We start from the raw sequence: 24,142 nt of genomic DNA, 5'->3' as shown, positions 1-24,142 counted from the left end.
CTGGTGTGGCCACAGGTATACGGGAAAGAGTCATTTCTGTGGGTATCTTTCTATAGACAGAGTTAAATCTTCATACTCAGATTGAAATAAGCTAGAGTCACCATTGCTACAGCAGGAAATAGGTGAGCACTGTTAGCACCTGAACGTGGTTTCTCATATGGAGGAGCTTAACATATAAAAGGATATCAGAGCTGTGACTACTCCTGTCACTGCTCCCATCATGAAAGAACCACTGAATATTCCCAGGAAAACACCAACTGACTTGAAAAATGCTGCTGCATCAAAAGCGTGGGTGTTTTCACCTGTTGGCTGGTAGGCAACTATGGACCTAGGAAAAGAGTAACACAATGAGAAGTCAGAAGTGGCACCAGAATGGTTTTAAACCTTAACAGCAGAAAATAAACAACAAAACAGACCGAGCCATACTGAAGATAATTTTTTCCTTTCTGATCTGTGTATGCCTGAAGAATCTTAGCAAAGGCTTGTGATATATATTGTCAAGTTCAAGGAAATAGTCTTAAATTTAAAACACATGTCTAAAATAGATATTTTTTTTCCCTCAGAAAAAGCATTTAAAACAGTTAAGTAATTTCAGAGTAGAAATTCAAGTAGCTACTTACGAAGATAATACAATGGCAACAGCATCATTCAGCACACTCTCCCCAAACAGAAGAGCATAGAGATCAACATCAGCATGCAGCTCATTAAATATTGCTAGCACGGTAACTGCAGGAAAAAAAAAAAAGAAAAAGAAAAATCATACTGGATGACTTCAGGAACGACTGTGAGCTGAGAAAGCAGACTTACCAGCTTGCCTTAAGCACCAAAACACAAGAATTGAAGCACAGGATCAAAATCAATCTGGGAAACAGACTAGCCATGTTTATCAACAGGTAAATAATTCCACCATCAGTTTTAGGGTAGCCTCATTAGGCAGGAGCTCTGTGCCCTCCCACACGCACAGCATTTATAACAAAGCCCCTATGATGCATAGGCACAGCGCAGACAAAATATTTCTGCTATTTTTTGTAGAATGCTCTGCTATTTTTTGTAAAATGTGTTCCATATAAGATAACCAACAAAAATGTTGTGCTGCTCTTGCTGTGTGGATTGTTGACGTAGCTTTATTGTTTCAATCACTGCACTAATGGCTGTAAATGTTCCCCAAAGCATACCTTATGCCTCAGGAGCATGCATTTGCACAGGATTTGAAATGGGCAAGACTGCTAAATATTTACAGCAGTCCTTTCAAAAAAGACTCCAGTCTGACATGAAAGAATGATTTCAGATGTTCCCATATATAAGCTTCAAAAGTCAGATGGCAATTTTTTGCATAAAGGCCAAGACAGTGTTCAACCATAGCCTGTCAGAGCTCAGCTCAATTACAGGAGCTACTTCCCATTTTCACAACAAACAACACTGAGCATATCAAATAATCTGTTTTAAATGTCACAATTCATACTTCAGCACTCCATCCCCTGGCCCTGCTCTTCCACCAACTCTCCAGACTGACTTGGCAAGCAGAGGTACATTTGTGAACATGCTAGGTTTAGAGGGATAACTCAATTTTCTGCCAAAAGCTCAAACTACTCTGCAGAAGAGCATTCTTCTCTTTGAACTTGTACAGTATGAACTTCATTTGAAGGAAAAAAAAAAAAAAAAAAAAAAAAAAAAACCCTCAAATATAGCTCTGAAAAATATCAAATGTCAGATGCAACAAAGATACAGAAGTCCTGATATCCAATGTAATTTATTTTCAGCCATAAACTTGACGCATGCTAAAAAAAGAGTCCGTTGGGGAAAAATAATTAAAATAATGTATAATGAACAGGAAAGTTGCATTTGCCCCCAAACATACCATCACATAATCACCAAACTGATGGAATAGCTTTCACAGCACACAGAATCTGTGTGCATTTCAGAACATCAGAGATAGTAGAATAACATAAATGAAAATAAAGTACCATTAATATATTTGTGCTATATAGCCAACAATCCTAGCAACAGGATCATTTGGAAGGTAATTAAAAATTGCTCAGCAAGCTACCTGGATCAGTGGCAGATATTATCGCTCCAAAGAGGAGGCAATCTGTATAATAGAATTTATCAGACAGCTGTCCCACCAACTTCATTAGTTTCACAACCCCATACATGAGATTCCTGAAGAGAGAGGATAAAACAGTCCAAGTCAAAGAAGCTAGCATATTTCAAACGAGCAAAGGAAAACCACAAGCAACAGTATTTCAGGTGGGCTTTGTTACATTGGAGCTCTGTGAGACAGTGCTGCAGTCTAAGCTCTCAAATTAAAGTCTCCTCTCTTCTCTAGGAACTGAGTCAAGAGTGAGACATGATCAGGCATATATAAAGTAAGCACAGCACGAATTCTGTTCATACAACCAGCACAAACTTCACAGGCTGCTTCCTTTTTCCACCACAGGGAACATTTTCATGCTCAAAATTCCCCTCGGTATTGCTTCTCCCAACACAGTACATAGAGAAAAAGCTTTGAACTGAGAATGGCTTTTAAGTATTTCTGTGTAGTGAAATTGAGAGATGCAAACCAGAGTCACTTATGCAAACTCAGGATTTCTGTATGTCAGAATATCCATGCACCAAGAACACAGTAATATTAGCTGTGCAAGTGATTGAATGCAAGTAAATATGCAAGTAAACTAACATGACAATCTTAAACCAAATGTGCACATATATATATAAAGTGATGTACATATTCATATCAGAGAGGGAGAGACAGAATGTGCACATGCAAAATAGAAAGGGCATCTCCAGAAATTTGATAGCTAAGATTCTATTACAAGTAGCGCCTACAATTCAGAATAAAGTTAATTCTAACAGGAGAATAAAAAAGGTTTCATTTTGGACTACAACACAAGATCAAAAACTGAACACTGCTCTTTAGTACTTTGGACTTGTCAAGTGATTCAAACTTGACAATATTATTTTGGGATCAGTATTGCTTAGAAGTCAGATCACGGCAAAAGTTATGCTTTAATTTTGAGTGGAAGAATCAGAAATAACATTCCAACAGATCACAAAATTAAAACTATCTGAATGGCTCAATGAACTCAAAGGACGGATATCACAAATTTCACTTACCCAATGATAAAACAAGAGACTGCTGTTCCTAAAAAGGCGTAGGCCAAAATCGACCCCAAATTCCTGAAAAAGTGTCTCTGTATAGAAGAAATAAAAGAGTAAATAAGTTTAAAAAAAAGAAAGTTAAAAACACAGTGCATTGTTACACTTGCTGCATTCATCGCTGCATTCCAGAGAAATCCTTCAATCACTGCAATGCAAATTCTGTCCAATGAAATTTTGGTAATATGTATATAGATAGGATATACAGTAAGTAAGACTTAGCTTAAAAACTAAAAAACATGCACCACATGAGTAATTTATAGCATCTTCTAGTGAAACAACAATCTGGGCTGTCTCGTTATCCAGAGTCTGGAACTGGAGTTCAGTTTTGGCTCTACTTCTCAATATAACTTACTGCATTTTGGACATTTAGCAATTCGTAGCGGCATATCTTTTAGCTCAGATGCAACTAATGTCGACCTCTGACACTGCACAAAGGAAAACAAATTAGCAAGATTAGATACAATTTAATGTATTGATAGTGTACATATACACACACGTGTTTATATGCATGTATATATAAAGTATTTTTTCTTAAAACAGTATGACCTAACCTAATCTGAGGAAGAAATCAAGATTTTTCTTAGTGATATACACAAATGATTGAAATGGAGACTGCACTCCTGAACAGATCAGTCTCCCATTAAGAAATTTTCCTCAGAAGATGATTACACTTACCTTCTTCAGGCTATAACCAGCATGAAAAATAATAGGAGGCAACAGAATGTTGAAAAAAACTTCTGGGTCAAATGTAACCTAAAATAATAAATAAATAAAATGTGAAACAAATTAGGAACAACCCCACACTATGTCTTTTTCCTCTTTCATTTTTGACAGTTACTATTTTTAAGTGTTGAAATAACAGTTGGCCAAGATGACCTTCCAAATTACTGTTCAGTCCTATAAAGATACAGCAGCAAAAAGCTGCAGCTCTCCATAGGGAACAGCATCTGGGAAGATAACCTTTGCCTTCTCAGCAATGACAGTCTTGCAACAGTTCCAAACATAGTCCCTTTTTTGAAATAAAATTAATTCTAATGGAAATGATGCTGGAAAAGGTATCTAATTGTACATGACATTCATGTATTTGCAGATGAAATTATATTTAGACATTCGTTTGTTGGGTTTTTTTTCCTGAGTCTAGCCAGCATACTGTTATTGCCAGCCAGTCAAGTCATGAATAAGTCTGGTTTTCAGAAAGTGGAATCACCATCACTTCTAAGTGTTTCAGTGGATGCTGCAGATATCAGTGAAAGACTATACTAGACAAAGGAACAAAACCAATCATTTATAATTCAAACAAGACCTGAATACACGTGAGACTAGACCTAGTGAAGACTAACATGAGAGTGTGCACACCCAGAATGGGGCTCATGTCAGCTCACTTCAGCTATCTATGGCAGACAGATATATATTAACAGCCACCTTTGTAGTCATTCAGCCATCCTCGTCATAGTTACTGAAAGTATTTTTAAAGACACAATCCTGAAGTGTCAATTCTGTACTTCAAAGTCTAGCTTTGCTACACAGCTACACACTGAAGAGGTTTAACTCTGCCACTGAATAAAATAAGAAAGGAAATAGCAGATCTGAGCAACAGTTGATAAATGAGTTTCATTTCTAATACCAGAGTGTTTAATTTGGTGGATTACAGGATGCAACCAGCAACTATTTCCTGAAAGTATTTCCTAAAAAAAAAAAAAAAAAGAAGGAAATAACACCAGGAAGCAATGACTATTCATTTCCTTCTATACCTTACATTATAGAAGGCAGCATCAGGCTCTTCTTGCTCTGCTGGTTTTCATTAATTCTACAGATATTAGAAGTGTACATTAAGTCTCCAGCAGCAGTCAAAGGCTTTGGGAAAGTACTACATTGTGGCAACAGAACACAGTTTTGCCAGCAGCACGGTACAAAAGGTGCTTTTCAATTAAGCATTGAGGTGCTGTTACCACCAAAAACACTGACATTTGATACTACCATTCAAGGGAATTGTAGATTTAAGAGCATCAAGAAGGAGAAGCATGCAGCCAAACAGCACACATCCACAAGAAATGCCCTACCCTCACCTTTCGCAACATGTCATTTTGCTCCACGTTGTGAATCTTCCCAGGGCTTATTTCACCTTTGAGTGTATATTCGAAGAACTTGCCACTGACGTTGACCAGCAGGGTTGTGAACGGCCTGTCCTCCTGCGAGCAGCTCAAGGGTTTATCACGGCCGCTGGAAGAAGGAGTGCCGTATCTCAAGATTACCCCAACAATCAGTCCTGGAAGAAGAGGATTAAAAAAATCCATGAAGCTGATTTGACAATCCTGTACCGAGCTTCTGAGTTTGGAATATCAACTGAGGTGTAACACAAGAAGCTCACATCTATTTTGCTGTGAATGGCTATTATCAGTTTCCTGCAAAGGAAGAGAAGACCCAAGCAAACATGCTGATACTGATGAATTTGTAAAATCTGGTATCTGCTCAAAGAGACAAACAAAATACTCACTTTCATCGCTCTTCTTCCTCATCCTCATTCACACCTCAAATGTGTAAACTCCAAATTGTGCTGCAGGCTGAGAACTGGGATATAACAAACATTTCACCTTCCTCTGAGCAGAACTGAGTAGGATATAACCAAATAGCTACTGCTGAAAATATACAATACTGAATACTGAAAATATACTTCACTGAAACTATTCATTGTGCAACTGCCATTGTTGGCTTGCTTAAAATTGCCAGGCAGAAAGCTGTGTTATTGCTGCTGCTGTATTATGGCATTTTACAGTCTCCTGTGTACTTGAGAATTCTGCAACTAAAGTTCATATGGTATGCACAAAGAAGTCAGCTGCACCTCTTTTCACTGAACAGAAATAAAACAAGATAAAAAATGAGCAACCGCAAGAGGCACGAGACATGCTATTCAGGAATATAAAAATAATTACTAAGGCAGCCTAAAGAAAATCCAACCAGAAAACACTATCAGTATCATTAGCATGAGCAATTAAATAAATAAATAAATACGTGTAACCAAATGGAAGAACCATGCCAGGAATCAAAACAAAAAAACTGACCACTGTTTCTTTTAAAATGAACTGTGAAAAACAACAGTCCTGCCCTACAGGAGGAATGGGTAAAAATAGAGTAGTTTTGGCCTGAGAAGTACACAAATTGGTATCTCCTTTAAGTCTTCCCTGTTGTCTTAAGATAACCTGAGATTTGATCCTTGTTGCAGACAGCTGAAAGGTGATGATGGGTGACTGTCAATAAAGAAACGATCCTTCTGTTGGCAGGTCAGTAGTTAGAGCTGGTTTTGCTCTGTGACCCTCACTCTGCATCCACAGATCTCTTTCTCCAGATGGTAAATAAAGTTGACAGGTATTAACAAGAGAATAAATGAGGTACAACATTTTGCATCACCAAAAAATGTAACCTTATGGTATATACTAAAGAGTAATTGAACTGTAATGAAAAAAAAAACAAAAATAAAACAGAAAAGATCAACTCCCCATTCTCTTCAGGTTCAGAGTAGAAAAACAGTCTTGATGTAAAAGAAGGTACAATACAATAGCTGTGACACTTGAGTGGGTGGTTATTCTCTGGTCCCTAAGAGAACATAACGGCAACAAGATCATTAAAAAGTAATGGGAAGATTAAGATGTATTTTATTTAGAAAACAGACTATTTATTTAGAAAAGTATGTACTCAAAGAGAACACAGGGAAGTAAACTCTTCAGCAAGACAAGACTACTTACTGACATTTCAAAATGTTGACAATTTAAACAGAGTTTTAAAGAGCATGTTCCATACGACCCCAGAGTATTTTACAGCTACACTTAACTGATGCAATAAAAATGCAGCTATGCACAAAATGACAGGTTATAGCCAGTCAACTTCAAATCATTTGCACTGCCAATTATGGCTACAGACATTTTCCACAAGCTCCACTAGTCAGACTGCCAAAACTTACTGTTGCTCTCACTTCCCTTATCCCTAGAGAGGGCTAGGCTCACACAGTACATCAGGAAGATGTTCAGTCTTAGAAATTCAGCTAACCAGGATCTGCCAAAGCCCTGCAGTAAATCAGCAGCAACAAAGAAAACTCTACAGATTAGCTCATACACAATGGTGGCACAAAACCAGCTCTGTACTGCTACTAAGCTGAGAACATTGAGGAGGATAGACTTAGCAGCCTCTTAGGCTCAGAGAGCATCATTCGGTGAATTCATTGCTAAAGCAGATGGGAAACCCTTGTTGCCATTGTATTAGGAGGATGCACTACAGAGCAGGATGTGATTATATTATAGAACTGGATATAATTCAGTCATACATTTTCTCCACTGTAATAAAACAGAGCTGTTATTTTAAGTCTGGATTTAAATACATGACAATTATATCCATAACTCACATTTAATGTTTGAGGTTAAACATACTTTAACCATCAGTATCCCGTGATCTGGCTGCAACAGCTGCTGGGAAATATCCTGTCTTGTACCCTTCCTGCTGATAAAATACCAAACTGGACATCCTTCACATCAAGCACCACACAGTTTAGGAACATCCGATCCCTGCTGTCAGGCTGCTATCTTGCAACTCCTCCCACAATAACTGCAGGAAAAAACAACATCAGGATGCAGCCGAGACTGAAGTCTGCAGCTACTGCTTTCCTTGGGGTGGCCAACATGAAGGTAGGAGGCCATCAGAAGCAGTGGCAGCTGGTCAAGGGAAGGTGCTGCTAGGGCTCAGTCCTGCCTAGAACTGCAGAGGGCTCAGTCCTGAAAGGAAATAGGTATGAAAACATGTGGGGCCCAAATTGGCCACACAAATCCTACAGCAAGCGTCATCAGAGAAAAAACAACTAGGCAACTGGTTGCTCAGAAGATGAGTCACAAGAGTGGAACAGATCCCTAATCTCACAAAGCACAGGCATGCTGCTATAGTTATCACACAGTCCATAAAGAGCGGGTTCTGAGCATTCAAGTGAAGTATGCCAGCTAGGCACATTTGACAGAAGCAAGCTGCAGAGAGCCTCAAGTCATTAACACTTTTCTAAACAAGCTCAAAGTCCTTATGGAAAACTGTAGGGAAGCATTTATGGTTCCAATGAACATCCGCTCTTCTACACACTAAAAAGTTCCTGGACTTGTTAGATCACTTCTACAGACTTTTTTCATCTGATGAAACAACACTGAGAAAGCTTATACACTTAGCCATCCCCCCAAGGTCCCAAACAACTAAAGATCTAAGAACTAGAGTGCTTTTTAAGCAGACAGAACAACCTGATTTACAGCTTCAGAAAAGATGCCCTCCTAAGCTGCCTGTCATCATGTGTTATAGAGGGCAAGTTCATCCTTTATGAATTCTCTCTAGATATTTGACTTCAAGCATTTCTGGAACATTAGAGTCACGGCTGCAGAAAAAGAATAGAAGAGAATAAGACTTGGAACTGCTCAGTAGGCAAACCTAGTGAGGCACTCTACACTTACTTTAGCAGCTATTTATAGGATAACACAAGCACAAATTCGGTACAGTACTACTGCTTATTTAGAGGTGAAAGGAGGGATGGAAGTTAGGAATAAATACAAAAGTATCAGTACGCCAGCCCCGTGCTACCTTCACCTCACACGGTCTCACTGATGAAGAGTTAATGAAGAATGTGGATCAACAGAGCAAATATTTGAATGCTTGAGAACATTTTAGCTTGTCAAGATGTAAATCTGAAGGGCCACTAAACCAGCACAGCCTTTTACTGCAGGACTGTTGCAGGAGACAAAGATCTACAGGTGAGCTATAAATACTGCAAAATTTTCACAGAATGGCCAGGGTTGGAAGGGACCTCAAGGATCATGAAGTTCCAAACCCCTGGCACATGCAGGGCCACCAACCTCCCCATTTAATACTAGGCCAGGCTGCCCAAGGCCCATCCAACCTGGCCTTGAAAACCTGTAGGGATGGGGCATCCACAACCTCTGGGCAGCCTGTTCCAGCACCTCACCACTCTCTCTGTAAAGAACTTCCCCCTGACATCCAACCTAAATCTTCCCTCCCTCATCTTAAAACCATTCCCCCATTTTTCCCAATTTTAGAAAAGCCATAAGTTGCTCGTGGTAACTGCTGCAAGGGCAAGTTTGCAACACTGTCCATAAGGATTCTTAGGAAGGCTAATCTCAAAAATTAATACTTAAAGCCTTGCCTTCAATGCGTGACTGGCATTCTCACTTTTAACAGGGAAAGTATTTATGCCACTACATTGCCTGTATAACACTGATCATGCAGCTAGTACATAAAGAATATCGTATTGGAAATTACGTATTAAAAAGCTGGCACTGTCATTTTCCTTTTTAAAAAGAATCACAAGTGATAGTAAGATCATTAAATTTCAGGTATAGTCAACATCAATCCAAGAAAACATCATTTTAAATAGTATATTTACCTTTTCTTTTGAGCACAGAAGTCACTGATGTCAGTCCAGGAGATAGACACATAGATTTGTTTGAGTTGGAAGAAACCTTTAAAAGTCACCTAGTCCAACTCCCCTGCAATGAGCAGGGACACCTACAGCTACATCAGGTTGCTCAGAGCCCTGTCCAGCCTGACCTTGAATGCCTCCAGGGATGGGACATCCAGCACATCTCTGGAAAACCTGTGCCAGTGCCTTATCACTCTTACTGTAAAAGCTTCTTCCTTAAGTCCAGTCTAAATCTCCTTCTTTTAGTTTGACACCACTTCCTCTTGTCCTACAATAACAAAGAATTTGCCTCCTCCTTTCTTACAGTCCTTGTTAGGCCACTATCAGGTCACCCCAGAGGCTCCTCTTCAGTAGTTCGGACAGGCACACATAACCCAGGCCAGAGTTGAGTGGTTCTCCAGCTAAGTTCCCTGCTGAAGAATTAGCCCTGAGATTTCAGGAAGCTTCAACAGCCGGCAAGTTTCAGAACTGGAGGCATCTGCACTCCATGACACACAACTCAATCAGTGAATTCAAACTGTGAATCAGTGAATTGGATCAATGGGTGAACTAAAACCAGCTTAGATACTGTTTCTTTTGTCCCAGAAAAGGCCTGGGCACAGACTGCTGGGGCTCCATCTACATCAAGTAGAAGTTGTTACAACTGCATTTCTGCCTGAAGGAGACTCAGTGGAGATCTTACTGCTGTTTACAGCTACCCACTGGGAAAACAGAGAAGAGAGAGACTTCAGAAAACGCATAGAGATTAGGACCAACAGCAGCAAACGTATTGCAACACAAAGGAAGAAGAATAAGATTTAAAAAGATACAAAAACCAACAAAGTGGATAAGCACCAGGATAAGCTGCCCACAAAGGCTGTATTATCTCTATCCTTGCATGTAGCAAAGCTCACACAAATACGGCCCTAAGCAACACAGTCTGCAGGGGCTGCTTTGAGAGAAGGTTGGATGAGACCACTGCCATAGGCCCTCCAGCCTAAACTGTCCTGCAATTTGCACTCTTTCCTACAGACACTTAGACCTCTCAGACAAGTACTTTATGCTGCAAAGAGAAAGCACATGCTAAGAGCAGCAGTGAATTTTGATATCAACACTAAGCCAAGCCATCATCTAGCTGGGTAACACCACTAGCAGAAGGCCCAGTTGCACTTTAGCACACAGCCTGCCTCTCCTTCACAGCACAGCCAGGCAGGTAGGGCAGTGTATCAGTGTACCTCAGTCACTCCAGCACCACCTTTCTAGTGATCAGAGGTGATGGCAGAAGAAATACTTGAGAGTTAAGGCAAATACGCAAGAAGGATTTCTCCACATGTGAAAGTCCAAATTTGGGCCCCTCACTACAAGAAAGACATTGAGGCCCTCAAACCTCAAGAAGGAGAACAAAGCTGTGAGGGGTCTGGAGCACAAGTCTTACGGGGAGTGGCTGAGGGAACTGGGATTGTTCAGTCTGGAAAAGAGGAAGCTCAGAGGAGATCTCATCGTGCTCTACAATGACCTTAAGGGAGATTGTGGTGAGGTGAAGACTAGCCTCTTTTCCCAGGACAGTAGGTAACAGCTTTAAGTTGTGCTAGGGGAGATTCAGGTTGGATATTAGGAACAATTTCTTCTGAGAAAGAGCGGTGAGGCATGGGAACAGGCTGCACAGGGAGGTAGTGGAGTCACCGTCCTGGTTGGTGTTCAAGAAACATATCAATGCAGCACTGAGGGACACAGTTAGTGGCACGATGGTGATGGGTTGATGGCTGGACTACGTGATCTTACTGGTCTTTTCCAGCCTTAATCATTCTATGATTCTTCCTCCATTCTTCCAAACTGAACTTTTTACCAGCTTGCAGACAAGGATGGAGGAAAACCTGTCAAGAAGGATGGAAGAAAACCCTGCTCAAACATCTTCAAAGCAGAAAACCAGGAATATAGAGTATTTATCACACAATGTATTTTAATAGAGGATTTGTGTGCATTGAGATGCCACAGTTATTTCAAATAACCCAAAGTATTACCAGAGAAAGTACTTTTCCTCATACAGGGGTAGCCTCCAAACTTGACAAACAACACTTCAAATTTCAGTGATTTATAAGGAAGTTTCCATGCTTCTTACAAAGAAAATAATTCAAGCATTGTTTCTGAGTTCTCATTGAATTTCAGTAAAAGACAATTTTTCAACAGGGAATGGAGGCACATGATATCAGGTCTTGGAACCCAAACAAAACTCTGAGGATATCCAGAATCTGATAGGTTGAACAACAGACTCAAGGTCACACTTTGTCATTGCTTTTGGATTGTTTTAGATAAGGACAGAAAAAGACAGTAAACAATGTTAATGGAATAACGTTGCTCTGCACTAATTCTTCCTTCTAGGACATCAAGTGTCACACTATCAAGGGCATTTTCCTAATAAGCCAAAGCAAGCATAGCTCTGAATTTAAATAAATAAAAGGATTATTCAGAAAAAGTTACTGAGACACTGCACAGTACCCAAACATTAAATTAACTTGTTGACTTGATGCTGCCAGACACACACAACATGCACATTGCTGCTTTCTTTAAAACCTTGCTTTCCAGAAAGCCCACAGGAGTGTCTGGTGGCCAAAACTATCGTCTGACTAACTGTTATGTCTGGTTGTTCTGACTATTTTTATTTATTTATTATTTTTCTAGGATATTTTTTTTTTCAGGTCATGTCACGTTAGTATGATCTACATACTCACGTAGCAACATGGTCAAAAGAATGTGAACTAAAGAAGGCGGCAGATATATATTTTATGTGGTGATAATGGGATTAAAGAATAAATTTAAGATAGCAAAAAAGGTCATTAAAAATATAACTATCAGAAGACAGAAGACCGTGTTGGAATTTCAGCACTCTATAATCTGAAATTACTGCATTTCACAGTTCAAAATCTATACAAGACAGTTATAACTGCAGAAAAATTAGTGCGTTCCAGTTAACTGGGAAGGATGAGTAGGCACTATTAGCAAAACAGTAACCCAGAAATGTGATCCTAAGTACACAGCAAATAGGTGACCAGGAATAATATGTGTTGCCTCTCCTTCCCCTCCCTCTCTGGAATCTAACATCCATAAATACAAACTAAGGAAAATCCATATATTCAATAGTTTACACTGAAAGCTTGGTCATGGAAGAGACTGCTGTCTTGTGGTAAGATCATGTGGCCTCTGGTCCCAGCATGGGACTGAGTCAATGCTCCTGACAATTCCCAACTTCAGTAGTGACTCAGTGGAGTCACAGGATGAGCCACAGAAGACAATTTAAAGAGGCACACTCAACAAAGAAATAAGATACTGCAGCTGTAAACTATTTGTCCATTACAGATGGCACAAATATTTGTTAGAGATTATCAGTAAGATAAGAGCCTGCAATTAAGCTCCCCTGTTTGTGTGCTTTCAAGTTCACTTACTGCACAACCATTGTTTCAGGTAATATATTTAATAAAGTATTATTTGTATTTGTCAGGTATTTTACATACAATATTTTAAAAGATTGTTTGTACTTTCAGAAATGTAAGTATTCCTTCTTAGCTAGAAAGCTCAAAGCAGTGAAAATCATACACATACTAAAGCCACATGCATTCCTATAAGCATAAGCAGCAATAGGCAAACACAGAAACGCAGGGTGACTTCAATCACCCTGCAATTGTCTTTCCTGACTCATGAAGAAGTAGCTTTGTTATAGAGCACCACTTACCAGTGGTCCCAGTGCCCTTCTGCAGGAGCAGTGTTGAAGCATCTTTCAACCCAGCTTCTAAATCAAACAAGGAAAAACTCAAACACTGAGATTTTTTTCCCCTAAACATATTTGGGACCAGACTGGCAGGCACCCCCCAAAAAAAAAAAAAAAAAAACAATACGAACAGCTCTATGGCATCTAACAGAAAACTGTCTACTCAATCATATTTTTTTACTGCTTCTTTCTCTATTTGTGTATATACACTAGAAATGCTTGGCATACCTCAAACAGGAGGCCACAAACTCCTCGAGTCCAAAAAAAAAAAAAAAAAATCAGTAAACTCTTTCCAAAAGTAAAAAATAAAACTACACAACATCACCTTTCTCAGGCACTAGCAAGAAGTTAAGCTATCCTATAAAAGAAAAAAGCCCAGATACTTATACTCCCCACTCACATCCCAGTATACCACCATAAAGCTTCAGCAGCAAGAGTTATTACTGCATCATTGTAAAGAGTTAGGCTTCCACCTGAAACCTTACAGAAACTCATTAAGTAACAGCAAGCTCCACTGACACTGTCATTTGAGGGTTTAACAGAGGGAGAGGGTAGAGACAGAAGGGGCAAGAAATATAGAATCATAGAATTACCAAGGTTGGAAAAGACCTCCAAGATCATCCAATCCAACCATCCACATATCCCACCCCACCTATTTCCCCACTAAACCCTTGTCCCTTAGTACAACATCTAAGCATTTCTTGAACACATCCAGGGACTGTGAATTCCACCACCTCCGTGGGCACACCTCATCACTCTTAGAGAGTTGAAATTTTTCCTAATATCCAACCTGAGCCTCCCCTGGCATAACTTGAGGCCATTCCCATATCCATTTCTGCATGGCCTTGGCTTTAAAGACTCCTCAGTAGCTACAAAGAGAGCTGCTAACTATAGTTAAACCTGTATTTTTGCTAAAAACAGAGTATATCCCAGCCAGAGGCCTTTGCTCGTTTGAAAAATATTTAAAAGTTTAAAGTGACCAAAGTGTATAGAAGCCTTCATCCTGAAGAACATTTCTGGAAACTTCTGATTTGAATAGTGGACCAAGCAAAGTCTTAAGAAAAAAAACTGGAAAGATGTATGACCAAGGTGAACAAACTAAAATCTGCATCAAAAAAGTGTTCAGCTATTTTAAGGAGAGCTATCCAGCACTTGTTTTCTCCCTCCCCCCCCTCCCCCCCCAAGCATTTTTGCTCCAAGCCACATTTATCTATTAACAAAATAACCTCCTATCCACAGAACAGAAAGTTGGCAAGCAGACTGAATTTTCAAGGAAATCCCACCCGCTGAGGCAAGCCTCTAGCTGTGAAGCCATGAGTAGAAGGCCGATGGATGCAGTAAGACTGATGCTTGTGGCTTTCTGGGAAACACACATAGCCAGCAGAATAGGTGGGAAGCAACAACCCCATGGCTTTCTGTGGACATAGAATCATAAAGATCTCTTCTGACCTTAAAGATCATCTAGTTCAACAACCAACCCATCACCATCATGCCCACAAACCATGTCCCTCGATCCCACAACACTTAAGTCTCATTATAACATCCCCTATCCACCTGCAGTCTTAACACAAGACCTATTCCATCTCATGGAACAGCTTTCTCCATACAGAGGTCTAGCAGAGCGTTCTCTCCGTGTTATCTTTCTGGGTGACTGCCCTGTGTACAAGCACAGTCTGGCCACGGCCTTCCCACAAACAAAGCACAGCTCTCAATCCCATTTGACAGCTATTTAACCTGCTAATTCAGCTACTCTGAGATCCCACTTCACATGCTAGAAATCCAAAGGAAAAAAAAACCTCTAAGTACTTATGAATAGCTGAAAAGAGGATTAAAGAAATCAACTACTTCTTATTTGTGATTGGCTTTCCTGCCTTCAGCTAAAGCAGTCTTCCTCTAACCAAGCTCACCCTTACAGTTCCCACTCACCACCTCCTCAACCTCCTCACTACACACCTGAAACCCAAGCAGTATTTGCTTTGTCTCTGTATCCTATCTCAACTCAAACCCTGGCACATCTCACCAGCGAAGAAAAGATGGTTGGGAACCTATCAGGTAACATCCCCTTCTAATCCACAAACCGCCAGCTGAGATTTAGTAAGGTTAGATTTATTTCAGCTGAAACGCAGCCAATCTCTGCCGTTGTTGAAAAATCTGAGCCACTGACATCCAGGGCATCTACCAACACTACAAGCACCTGCTGCAAGACCCCTTGGCATTACAACAGAAAAAAAAAAAAAAAAGGGAAGGAATAAAATATTCTTCCCAAGGCTAATCTCATTTAAATGTGCAGAACCACAGTGCATTGCAAAAGTCTGCATTTATCCTAAGCATTTTATCTGTAAATAGCCATTTATGCTGTCTTTTGGCCTTCCATTGTCATTAAAATATGCACCAAACTTCACTACCTTTCTTCTTGTTACACTATTTTCACCAATACAATCACAAGGGGTTAACTACCTATGACAAGCTTGGTTTTAAAATTGCTGAAGCCAGTGTGATCTTAAAAGTATTAGCTGCACACTGTATGTATAAAAAACCTGGCAACTTACACGTTTGTCATCAGAAACCTAAACTCACACCTTCTGCAAAAGTAAAGGACAAGGGACTCATCAGCACCCACACATAAGGTAGTATGGCGGATAACCAGGCCAGGAAACTAAACACTGCTGCTCACCACACAAATCTGTCCTTGACCATTTTTGCATACATGACTCTATTTTAATCAACCAGCCACGTTACTTTTCTTTTAAAATTTCCATGCAAGTTTAAAGAAAATTCCTAATCAGCTATTTCTGTCTTCACATTACTTTCACTTCTCCAAATATGCTATTTTCTTAGATTAAAAATGCTTGACAGAATAGAACAACTGCCAGTCACAACAACATGCAATACCATTTAATGCATTTTGTCTAGCCTATAGCTGCCTTCTCAAACCATGAAAACAATACCTCATTTAATAGCAATGTGGACTCTGATATCAGATAGTTCTAAGCAACAGAAAAAAACCCCAAAAATCGGTTTATGTAGATAACCGGTTACACCACCTTACTATTCTGTCATTATTGCTCATAAAGAGAGTTGCCCTCAGAACACATGGAATTCTTTACAAAAGCTTCTTGATTTTAAAAATCACATGCTGGAATTAGACTATTTGTTTAGGAGACATGATTATCTGAACACGTGGAAAAATACCCCTTGACAATTTACTTTAAAGAAATACTTACACCAAGATTGGTTACCATATGAACTTGTATATTAATGACAGTGTGTATACACTAATTAATAGCAAGCCATGCTGGTAACAAGACTGCAGATTTGCTTCACTGGAGGTAGTTTATCTATGGCAACTCACTGTAAGCTTTTATTTTGCCTCCACCAAACCTGGATTTGGTACAACCATCCTGAACATGCTGACATTCAGGGAGGCCATAGGGACAAATCATAGAATCACCAAAGTTGGAACAGACCTTCACGAGCATCCAGTCTAACCATCCATCACCAATATTTCCCCACTATACCACGTCCCTTAGCACAACATCTGAACAGTTCTCGAACGCTTCCAAGGATGCTAAATCAACCACCTCCCTGGGCAGCACCTGACCACTCTTTCTGAGAAGGAACCGTTCTTAATATCCAATCTGAATCTCCCATGTCACAACTTGAGGCCACTCCTTGTAGTCCTACTGCTATTTATGAGGGAGAAGAAGCTGACTCCCACACCTCACTCCTTCTTCCAAGGAGTCGTAGAGCACAATAAGATTTCCCCTGAGCCTCCTCTTCTCCAGACTGAACAATCCCAGTTCCCTAAGCCAGTCCCCATAAGATCTGTGCTCCAGACCCCTCACAGCTTTGTTGACCTTCTCTGAAAAGGCTGCAGGGCCTCCAATGTCTTCCTTGTAGTGAGGAGCCCAAGACTGAACACAGCACTTGAGGTGTGGCCTCACTACGGCTGAGTACAGAGGGGCGATCACTTTGCTGTTCCTGCTGGCAGCACTATTTCTGATATAAGCCAGGATACCACTGGCCTTCTTGGCCACCTGGGCACACTGCTTGATCATGTTTGGCCATGACCAACCAAGACCCCCAGGTCCTTCCACACAGTCTTCCAGCCACTCTGCCTCAAGCCAGAAGTGTTGCCTGGGGTTATTGTGGCCACAGTGCAGGAGCCATCAACTTGGTCTTGTCGAACTTCATCTCAGCCTGTCCAGATCCCTCTGTAAGGCCCCCTGCCAGATTAATATTTCCTCCCAACTTGGTGTCATCTGCAAACTTACTGAGGGTGCACTCAATCCCCTCATCCAGGTAAAATGAATGGCTCTTGCCCAGAGCCAGTAGAAAAGAGTCCTCTCATCTCTTTCCAAGAGCTCAAGCTTACCAGCTAGTGAAAGAAAACAGTCAAACCCTTGACTTGACTGTTGCTCCCATTCCTACTCCAAACCCTAAATCAGAAGGTAATTTCTGCCTCATCTGTGCTCTTGGAGTTTTCCAACCTAGCAGCAATGGAGCATTTTCAGCCCAAAAGGTTACTTCCTACCTCCTAGAAGCACGTGCTGTGTTTTAACATGCCACAGAGTAGAGTTATACTCCGTAGGCTAACAATGGATTTTCTTTGTACAAGTCACATCCGAAAAAAGCTCTTCAAAAAAGTACTACAAACGTTAAGTTCATATTCTAGAGACACTGAAGTCTCTGATGTACTAAAAAGGCTTCTTATTTAATGATTTGCCTTTTAAAAGCCATTAGGAGTTTCTAAGAGCTCCCACATACTCATCTTTCAGATTGTTCATCAAGATGGGTGGGGAAAAATAGCAGTAATCAACTGCAAACAAAATAAATCACCACACTGAAATGTAAGCACTGACTTTACTGTCAAACTGAAGTTCAAGGTCAAGTTAAATTCCAGGGATATATTAGGAAAAAAACAAGATGATCTTACAAACCATTTGCAGCTTCCATGCCTAACTAAGACAAGAAACAAAATAATCAAAGCTTAACTCAAACCTCCAGAAAAGCTTTTCACTTCCATAAATATGTCCCAGCAGACAATCAGCAATTCTGAAGATTGTCTCCTGTGTATCCAAAGATAAAACAAGTACTAAAATCATTTCAGGTTTGGAAGTGAAAGTGCTCTGATTTTCACAAATGTTGCCTAAACCAGTTTATTCTAACTCCATATTTCACTGGGATTCCCCGCAGCTCCAAGCAGGAAAAAAAAAAAAGTTAGTCTTCACAGAGTAGCCTCAGCTGCTCTTTTCCAAAGCTTCAGTAGGCCTTTATGACTTAACTGATAGACGTGGCTTGCACCTTGTGTGCATCTTTTGTACATTCAGGGACCAGATCACTAAAAATATCCAAGTCCCAGGGAGCCATTCAGTATCAAGCAGACAATTTCATCTCTGAAATTCTTGTGTATCACGTTTATTAAATGTTATGGCCTGACAAATTGCAGAGATGCCAACAAGATTTAAGACTTTGCAATCCAATACTGACAGCCTGAGTGATCTGGTCTCTAAGATATCCTCGCCTTATGTAGTTGCAGATTTTGTGAAACATACACTTGTATGCAAGTGTAACTTTGGATTTTTGGCAAACAAAGAGCAGAAAATATTTCTGTTGAAAAAATGACAATCCACACTTCCAATTTCTAGTTAAACGTTTCATAAAGGCAAGGCAACTTCTGTCAAACAAAATTTGTACTAGTTATTTTGCTAGGCTTAAGTCATATCCCTGTTAATGCCTATGATTTAAACTAAGTATCCCGTGAAAACTTTGTGTTGCAATTGTTAAGAGATCACTTATACTAGAAAAACTCTGAGCTAGCTTATCTGCCTCTCCAAAGGAACCCATACAACAGTTCTGCCATTGGTTAGAAGTGGGAAGATTAACAATGAACACCTACTTAGGCTGCCACATTCACCCTGATTAAAACTTCAGCACAGAAGCTCCTGGAACACCTCAAACCTATAGACTGTGGAGCAGAGAGGGCACAATTACAGCTCAAACAGGGAGAAAAAAGACAGGACTATGATGAGCTACCAGAGCTGCGACAAGAACAGTAACCAACAGCAATGTGCAAAGAAGCTGCAGCCAGAGCTGCCTGGAGCAGCACACCTTCACTTGTAGCTTCCCTCCTTGGTAACAGTCATTATTTTATCTCAATTCCAACACCACGCTTTTCTGTAAGGCACTTAAAGCTTCCCACTCTTACTATACAGTGCAGCAACCTTCATTTCAATTTGCTTTGAAAACCTCCTCTGCTCCCAGAAAAGAACAGAAGAATATTGCACTGAGTCATACTCCACAAAAATGATGTCCAGCCACAATCTAACACAGATCTGCTGGGATTTACTCTAAGATCAGACAAAATATAACTCAGAGGAGGCTGCTACACACTAAGCCCACATTCTGTTTGGTAAAATTTGGAAAAGATATCACCAAAGGGAGTCTTTTCCAATAGTCTTATAGTAAAACCATGCTGTCTGCAGAGCTAAATTCACAGCTTGTGTCTAAGAGCTCCTGGGCAGTGCAACCACAAGGGACTTTTCACAAAGGCCATGACTTTGCATTCTTGAACCAGTAAGTATTTACAGCTATGGTTTTGCAAGAACACCAGGCTTTCTAAGCTGAAATGACGCTAAAAGTATATTTGGGATCACACTGAGGACAAAATCCCCATCGCAAGCATTATAAGAGGACAATTGAAAAAGGCTCAGCGAATGTTTTTCATCTTGTTCTTAGCTCCAGTTTCTTACCTGCAAGATGGAGTAATAGCACTGCCCTGCAAACACATCACAGGATATAATAAAGTTCAGCGACTCTCCAGTGACTGGGAATAAGATCTCCAAAGAACAGGAAAAGGAACGAAGAAAACTTCAGTAGGGATGTGTGACATGAAATCTCTACATAACACTCACAAGCTCTTTTCCTGAAGCTAAGAAGAGACTACCACATCACCTAGATAGACCTCTGAAGTCAACAAACCCAAGGAAAAATGCAACTTGACTAGCACAGTTAGCAGCTGACATAGGCTAGGCATGCTCACAGGCAAGTGATGCTCTTAGAATTGACACATGCAGAGCACAGGTTGGTCCAGTACATTTTTGGAATCTAACAGTCATTGCTTTTGCAGTTCCCAAAAAGCCTCATGAAAAAAATCCCAGGAGTCCACATGACCAGGGTATAGGGATACTGGACATCATATTCTGATTTTCAGTTCCAGAAGTAGTGTGGAAGCTAGTTTACAGTAATGTACAATCTAGGTAAGTTCTTTTGCTGCGATTTGTCAAACACAAGTTGGAGTCAATGATTCTTGTGGGTCCCTTCTATCTCAGGATATTCTATGATTCTACGACCTACCAAAATTACCAAAAAGGAACACAAAAGAAAAGTTATCTGATGTGAATACAGCAATGTAAATCAGGCCCAACAGATAACAGCTTAGCAACTGATGTCTACAGAAACACAAATATTCAGTTAGCAGCTTTTATCAGCAATAATGATAGATGATCTGATATCAGGAAAGGCAGTCACATGAACTCCTGCCAAATCAGGGAACACGCATGCATTCGCAGAGATCTGCGGAAAAGTACATCGCTGTGCAAGGTGATATCACTGCAAATCTGAATTACAGCAATATTAAAAATACACACTTAGATGTATCATATAACATTGTGTTCTCATGGAGGAAATAAAATCTTTTCCCTAACTTCCTCCCCACAAGTATCTCAATTAGTTACTATTTACAAGATGTTACTTTGCTGTTCTTTTTACAAGACTTGTAATTAGTAACAAACTGTCATTAGCAAAACACCATTAGCAAAAGGCTGTATGTCTAGGTCTAAGTACAGAAGTCTTCAAAAAGTCTCACTAACGTGTTCCACTTCAGTAGGTGTGAGCATCCAAAGGCTCCAGGTTTGCCTGTAGACTCAACTAAAACACCTGAAGAGTCTGATTCCATAAAGAAAATTAAAAAGCCAAAACTGAAATATTCTTCAGATCATTATATTGTTTGTGTGCAATAAATAATTGATATTAACATGAGTGTTATGTTTTATCTGTGCATTTCCTAAATCACCTAGGCAATGATGGCATTGAAAGCCCTAATCAGGAATACAAATTTACTCTGATCTGCAGTCAGTGCCTGGCACAATAGTTAACAATACTTTATAAAATGCTTTGCAAAAAAACTCATTCTAATTCTTTACTTTAAGTGACATGGTCCTAAACTCTTAACTTTATAGTAGTAGTTAAACTAGACTGCCATACAAAAAGCAAGTTGTTAACATGCAATTCTATTTAGTTGGTCTGGTATGGGAGCACCACCTGTGAAGTCACTGCATACTATGCAACAGTACAGCAGCTTCCCCATGACCAGTTACTCCTCATCACCACAGCACCTAGAGGAGAATAATACCACTGGGGATAGGACCACTCCACTAAACTGCTTTATCAGAACACCATTTACTGTCAGCCACCAAGACAGAATCTGCAAAGCGAATGCCTAAAGCATGGAACTCTTGATCACAGTACTAATTCTACCTGAGAACATGGAGAATGTTTCAGGCTCTAGAATCAATTCAAGTGCTAATCAAGATGATAAGGTTTTCCTTCTCTGCTCTTCCTGGTATGAAAAAAATGCAGCATCCCTCTCAAAACTGCAAGTAGCTTTTTGGTAAGACTTGTCTGATAAGACAAGCACAGCTAACAATGGAAAGTAGAATTGAAATCTGAAGTTACAAGCTTTTAGTGAGAAATAAACAAATCACACTTGAGTGAAGGATACACTAGTATATCAAATGCTGTCTTAGAATATATTTCTTCTAAGTACTCTTTTATGTTTTTAATAAAACCAGTATGTTCCCCAAAGCTAACGTTTTTGCCAGCCCAAATACATCACAATATACTGCCAACTGAACAAGTGTCTGGGACAATCCAACCATTCATGGCCACCGGAGTTCATCATTCCACTTGTTCTTCATCCTTCACAGATGCAGTAAGCCTTATGAATGCAGGCTTTCTTTAGATTGTAAGCAACAGCAATGGGGCTACAATATAAACCTATCCAAAGAAAATCCAGGCTTTTCAAAGCATCTATTGATGATTTGCTGATCTGCACAAAGGTACATGCTCTGAAAAAACAGGAAAATAGAGGAAATTAAGTAAAAAAAGGGTTTACAAAGCACTACAACATTCAGATGCCATACTTGAAAAGCTGCAAAACGCTTCTATATAAATAAAGTTGTTTTGCATCCTCGCTCCCAATTATACAATATGATGACCTTTCCTCACCCATTTCTACCTGGAGATCAATAACTCACAGAAAGAGGGAATGGCAAAAATAGAATAGATTACTGGTATGCCAAAGTGCTCTTACAGGGCACTGTGGAACATTCTGTTGCTTCTGCACAGACAGTAAGTTCATGTCAGGTCCTGACACTGATACGTTCTGAAGCCAGAACAATTAAAGTAGCTCTTAAGTTACCGCTGTGATGCCTATTCATGCCAAAGAATTCAAGAGAATTTCCACATCAGCGAGCCTTCCCTCAGCAGCAGGCAAACCAGCTGCTACAGTACTTTTGCTGTAACGCAATGTGAATAGAATACCATCTCCCAAATTCTAAAAATAGATTACACAATAAACGAGTGGATATACATTCACTGGAGTTCTTATTTTCAAAGCTTTTAATGAGGCTGTATCAGTTTAAGCATGAAAACTTGTTATGAAATATGAACTAGTTAAGCGACAATAAATGGAAGATCAAATGAGGGAGCTGCTCCTTACAGGAAGTTGTTATATATATAAGGCCACAAGTGTGAAGGATCAGTTTTCAGATCGGAGCTATTTATCACACCGAAGCAACTGGACTATTTGGACTACCACTACCTTATTTATGTCAGAAGAAACTATTTCAGAAGCAATAGCAGAACACTGAGGAAAGCTGCAGTATTGCCATTGTTGCACTCTACAGGACTGTTGTAGCAACAAAATAGAAAAGGTGTGCCCAGCTATTCATACCAAATGCTAATAGATGGAACTGTAAGATCATTAGAAAAGCATTCATCAGATCACAATCAGCCCAGTTTTACACCACAAATGTAGTAATTAAAAAATAAAAATAAAAAACCAACTAGCAGGTGTTGTGCATATAAAACCAACACATTCAGAAACCAGCATAATGACTGGCTTTTTCCAGCAGTCTATGGGAAGAGCTATAGTGAAATTTGACTACAAGTTAACAGGGTGAACTATGTTTCTCCCATCACAATGGTAACTAAAATCTTGCTAAAACCAAATTAAGAAGAAATAAAGGACCAAGAAAATCTTATAAGATGAGTAAGGTACTAATACAGATCCTCAGTTCAGGCTGATGAGCAGCAGTAGCCTAGCCATTCCCTTGTTCCCTGCTATCATGCCATCCCTTCAGGTTTGCTAGGCATTCCAAGCAGGGCAGGTCTATGAAGAAGAAAAAAAAAAGGAGTGGTGTAAACAGATGACTAAAAATATTTTTATGGGCTGAGCAATACAGTCGTGTTAGTTGGGAGGTGGTGCAACTGGTACTGTGCTCTAAGAAATTATGACATAGAATACTTAAGGCTGGAAATAACCTCTCAGATCATCTAGTCCAACCATCAGCCCATCCCCACCATGCCTGCTAACCATGTCCCTCAGTGCCACATCCACACCTCCAGGGACGGTGACTTCACCACCTCTCTGGGCAGTCTGGCCACTGCCTCAACACTCCTTCTGAGAGGACCATAGAGCTCCACAGCATAAACCCAGCCTCAGC

General features: G+C 40.0%; 1 protein-coding gene across 3 annotated transcripts in view; it reads right to left on the bottom strand.

Annotated features, from left to right (window-relative positions):
* SLC9A7 (solute carrier family 9 member A7) overlaps positions 1-24,142 on the bottom strand; it is a 78,623-nt gene that overhangs the window by 42,089 nt on the left and 12,392 nt on the right. For all 3 annotated transcript variants that reach the window (XR_014880423.1, XM_085213382.1, XM_085213375.1), the window contains exons 2-7: positions 5,226-5,425; positions 3,835-3,912; positions 3,115-3,191; positions 2,048-2,160; positions 621-726; positions 182-328 (exon numbers count right to left, since the gene is read on the bottom strand). Coding sequence is in view for 2 of the 3 variants with exons in the window: in XM_085213382.1 (XP_085069508.1) it covers positions 182-328; positions 621-726; positions 2,048-2,160; positions 3,115-3,191; positions 3,835-3,912; positions 5,226-5,425 (721 nt within the window). In the remaining variant the exon portion in view is untranslated. The remainder of the gene's footprint in view (positions 1-181; positions 329-620; positions 727-2,047; positions 2,161-3,114; positions 3,192-3,834; positions 3,913-5,225; positions 5,426-24,142) is intronic.

Source organism: Meleagris gallopavo, chromosome 1, assembly GCF_905368555.1.
Source record: "Meleagris gallopavo chromosome 1, MGAL_WU_HG_1.1, whole genome shotgun sequence".
Classification (NCBI taxonomy): Eukaryota; Metazoa; Chordata; class Aves; order Galliformes; family Phasianidae; genus Meleagris; species Meleagris gallopavo.
Note: the sequence above shows the minus strand (reverse complement) of the source record. Positions and strands in the feature narration are given on the sequence as shown.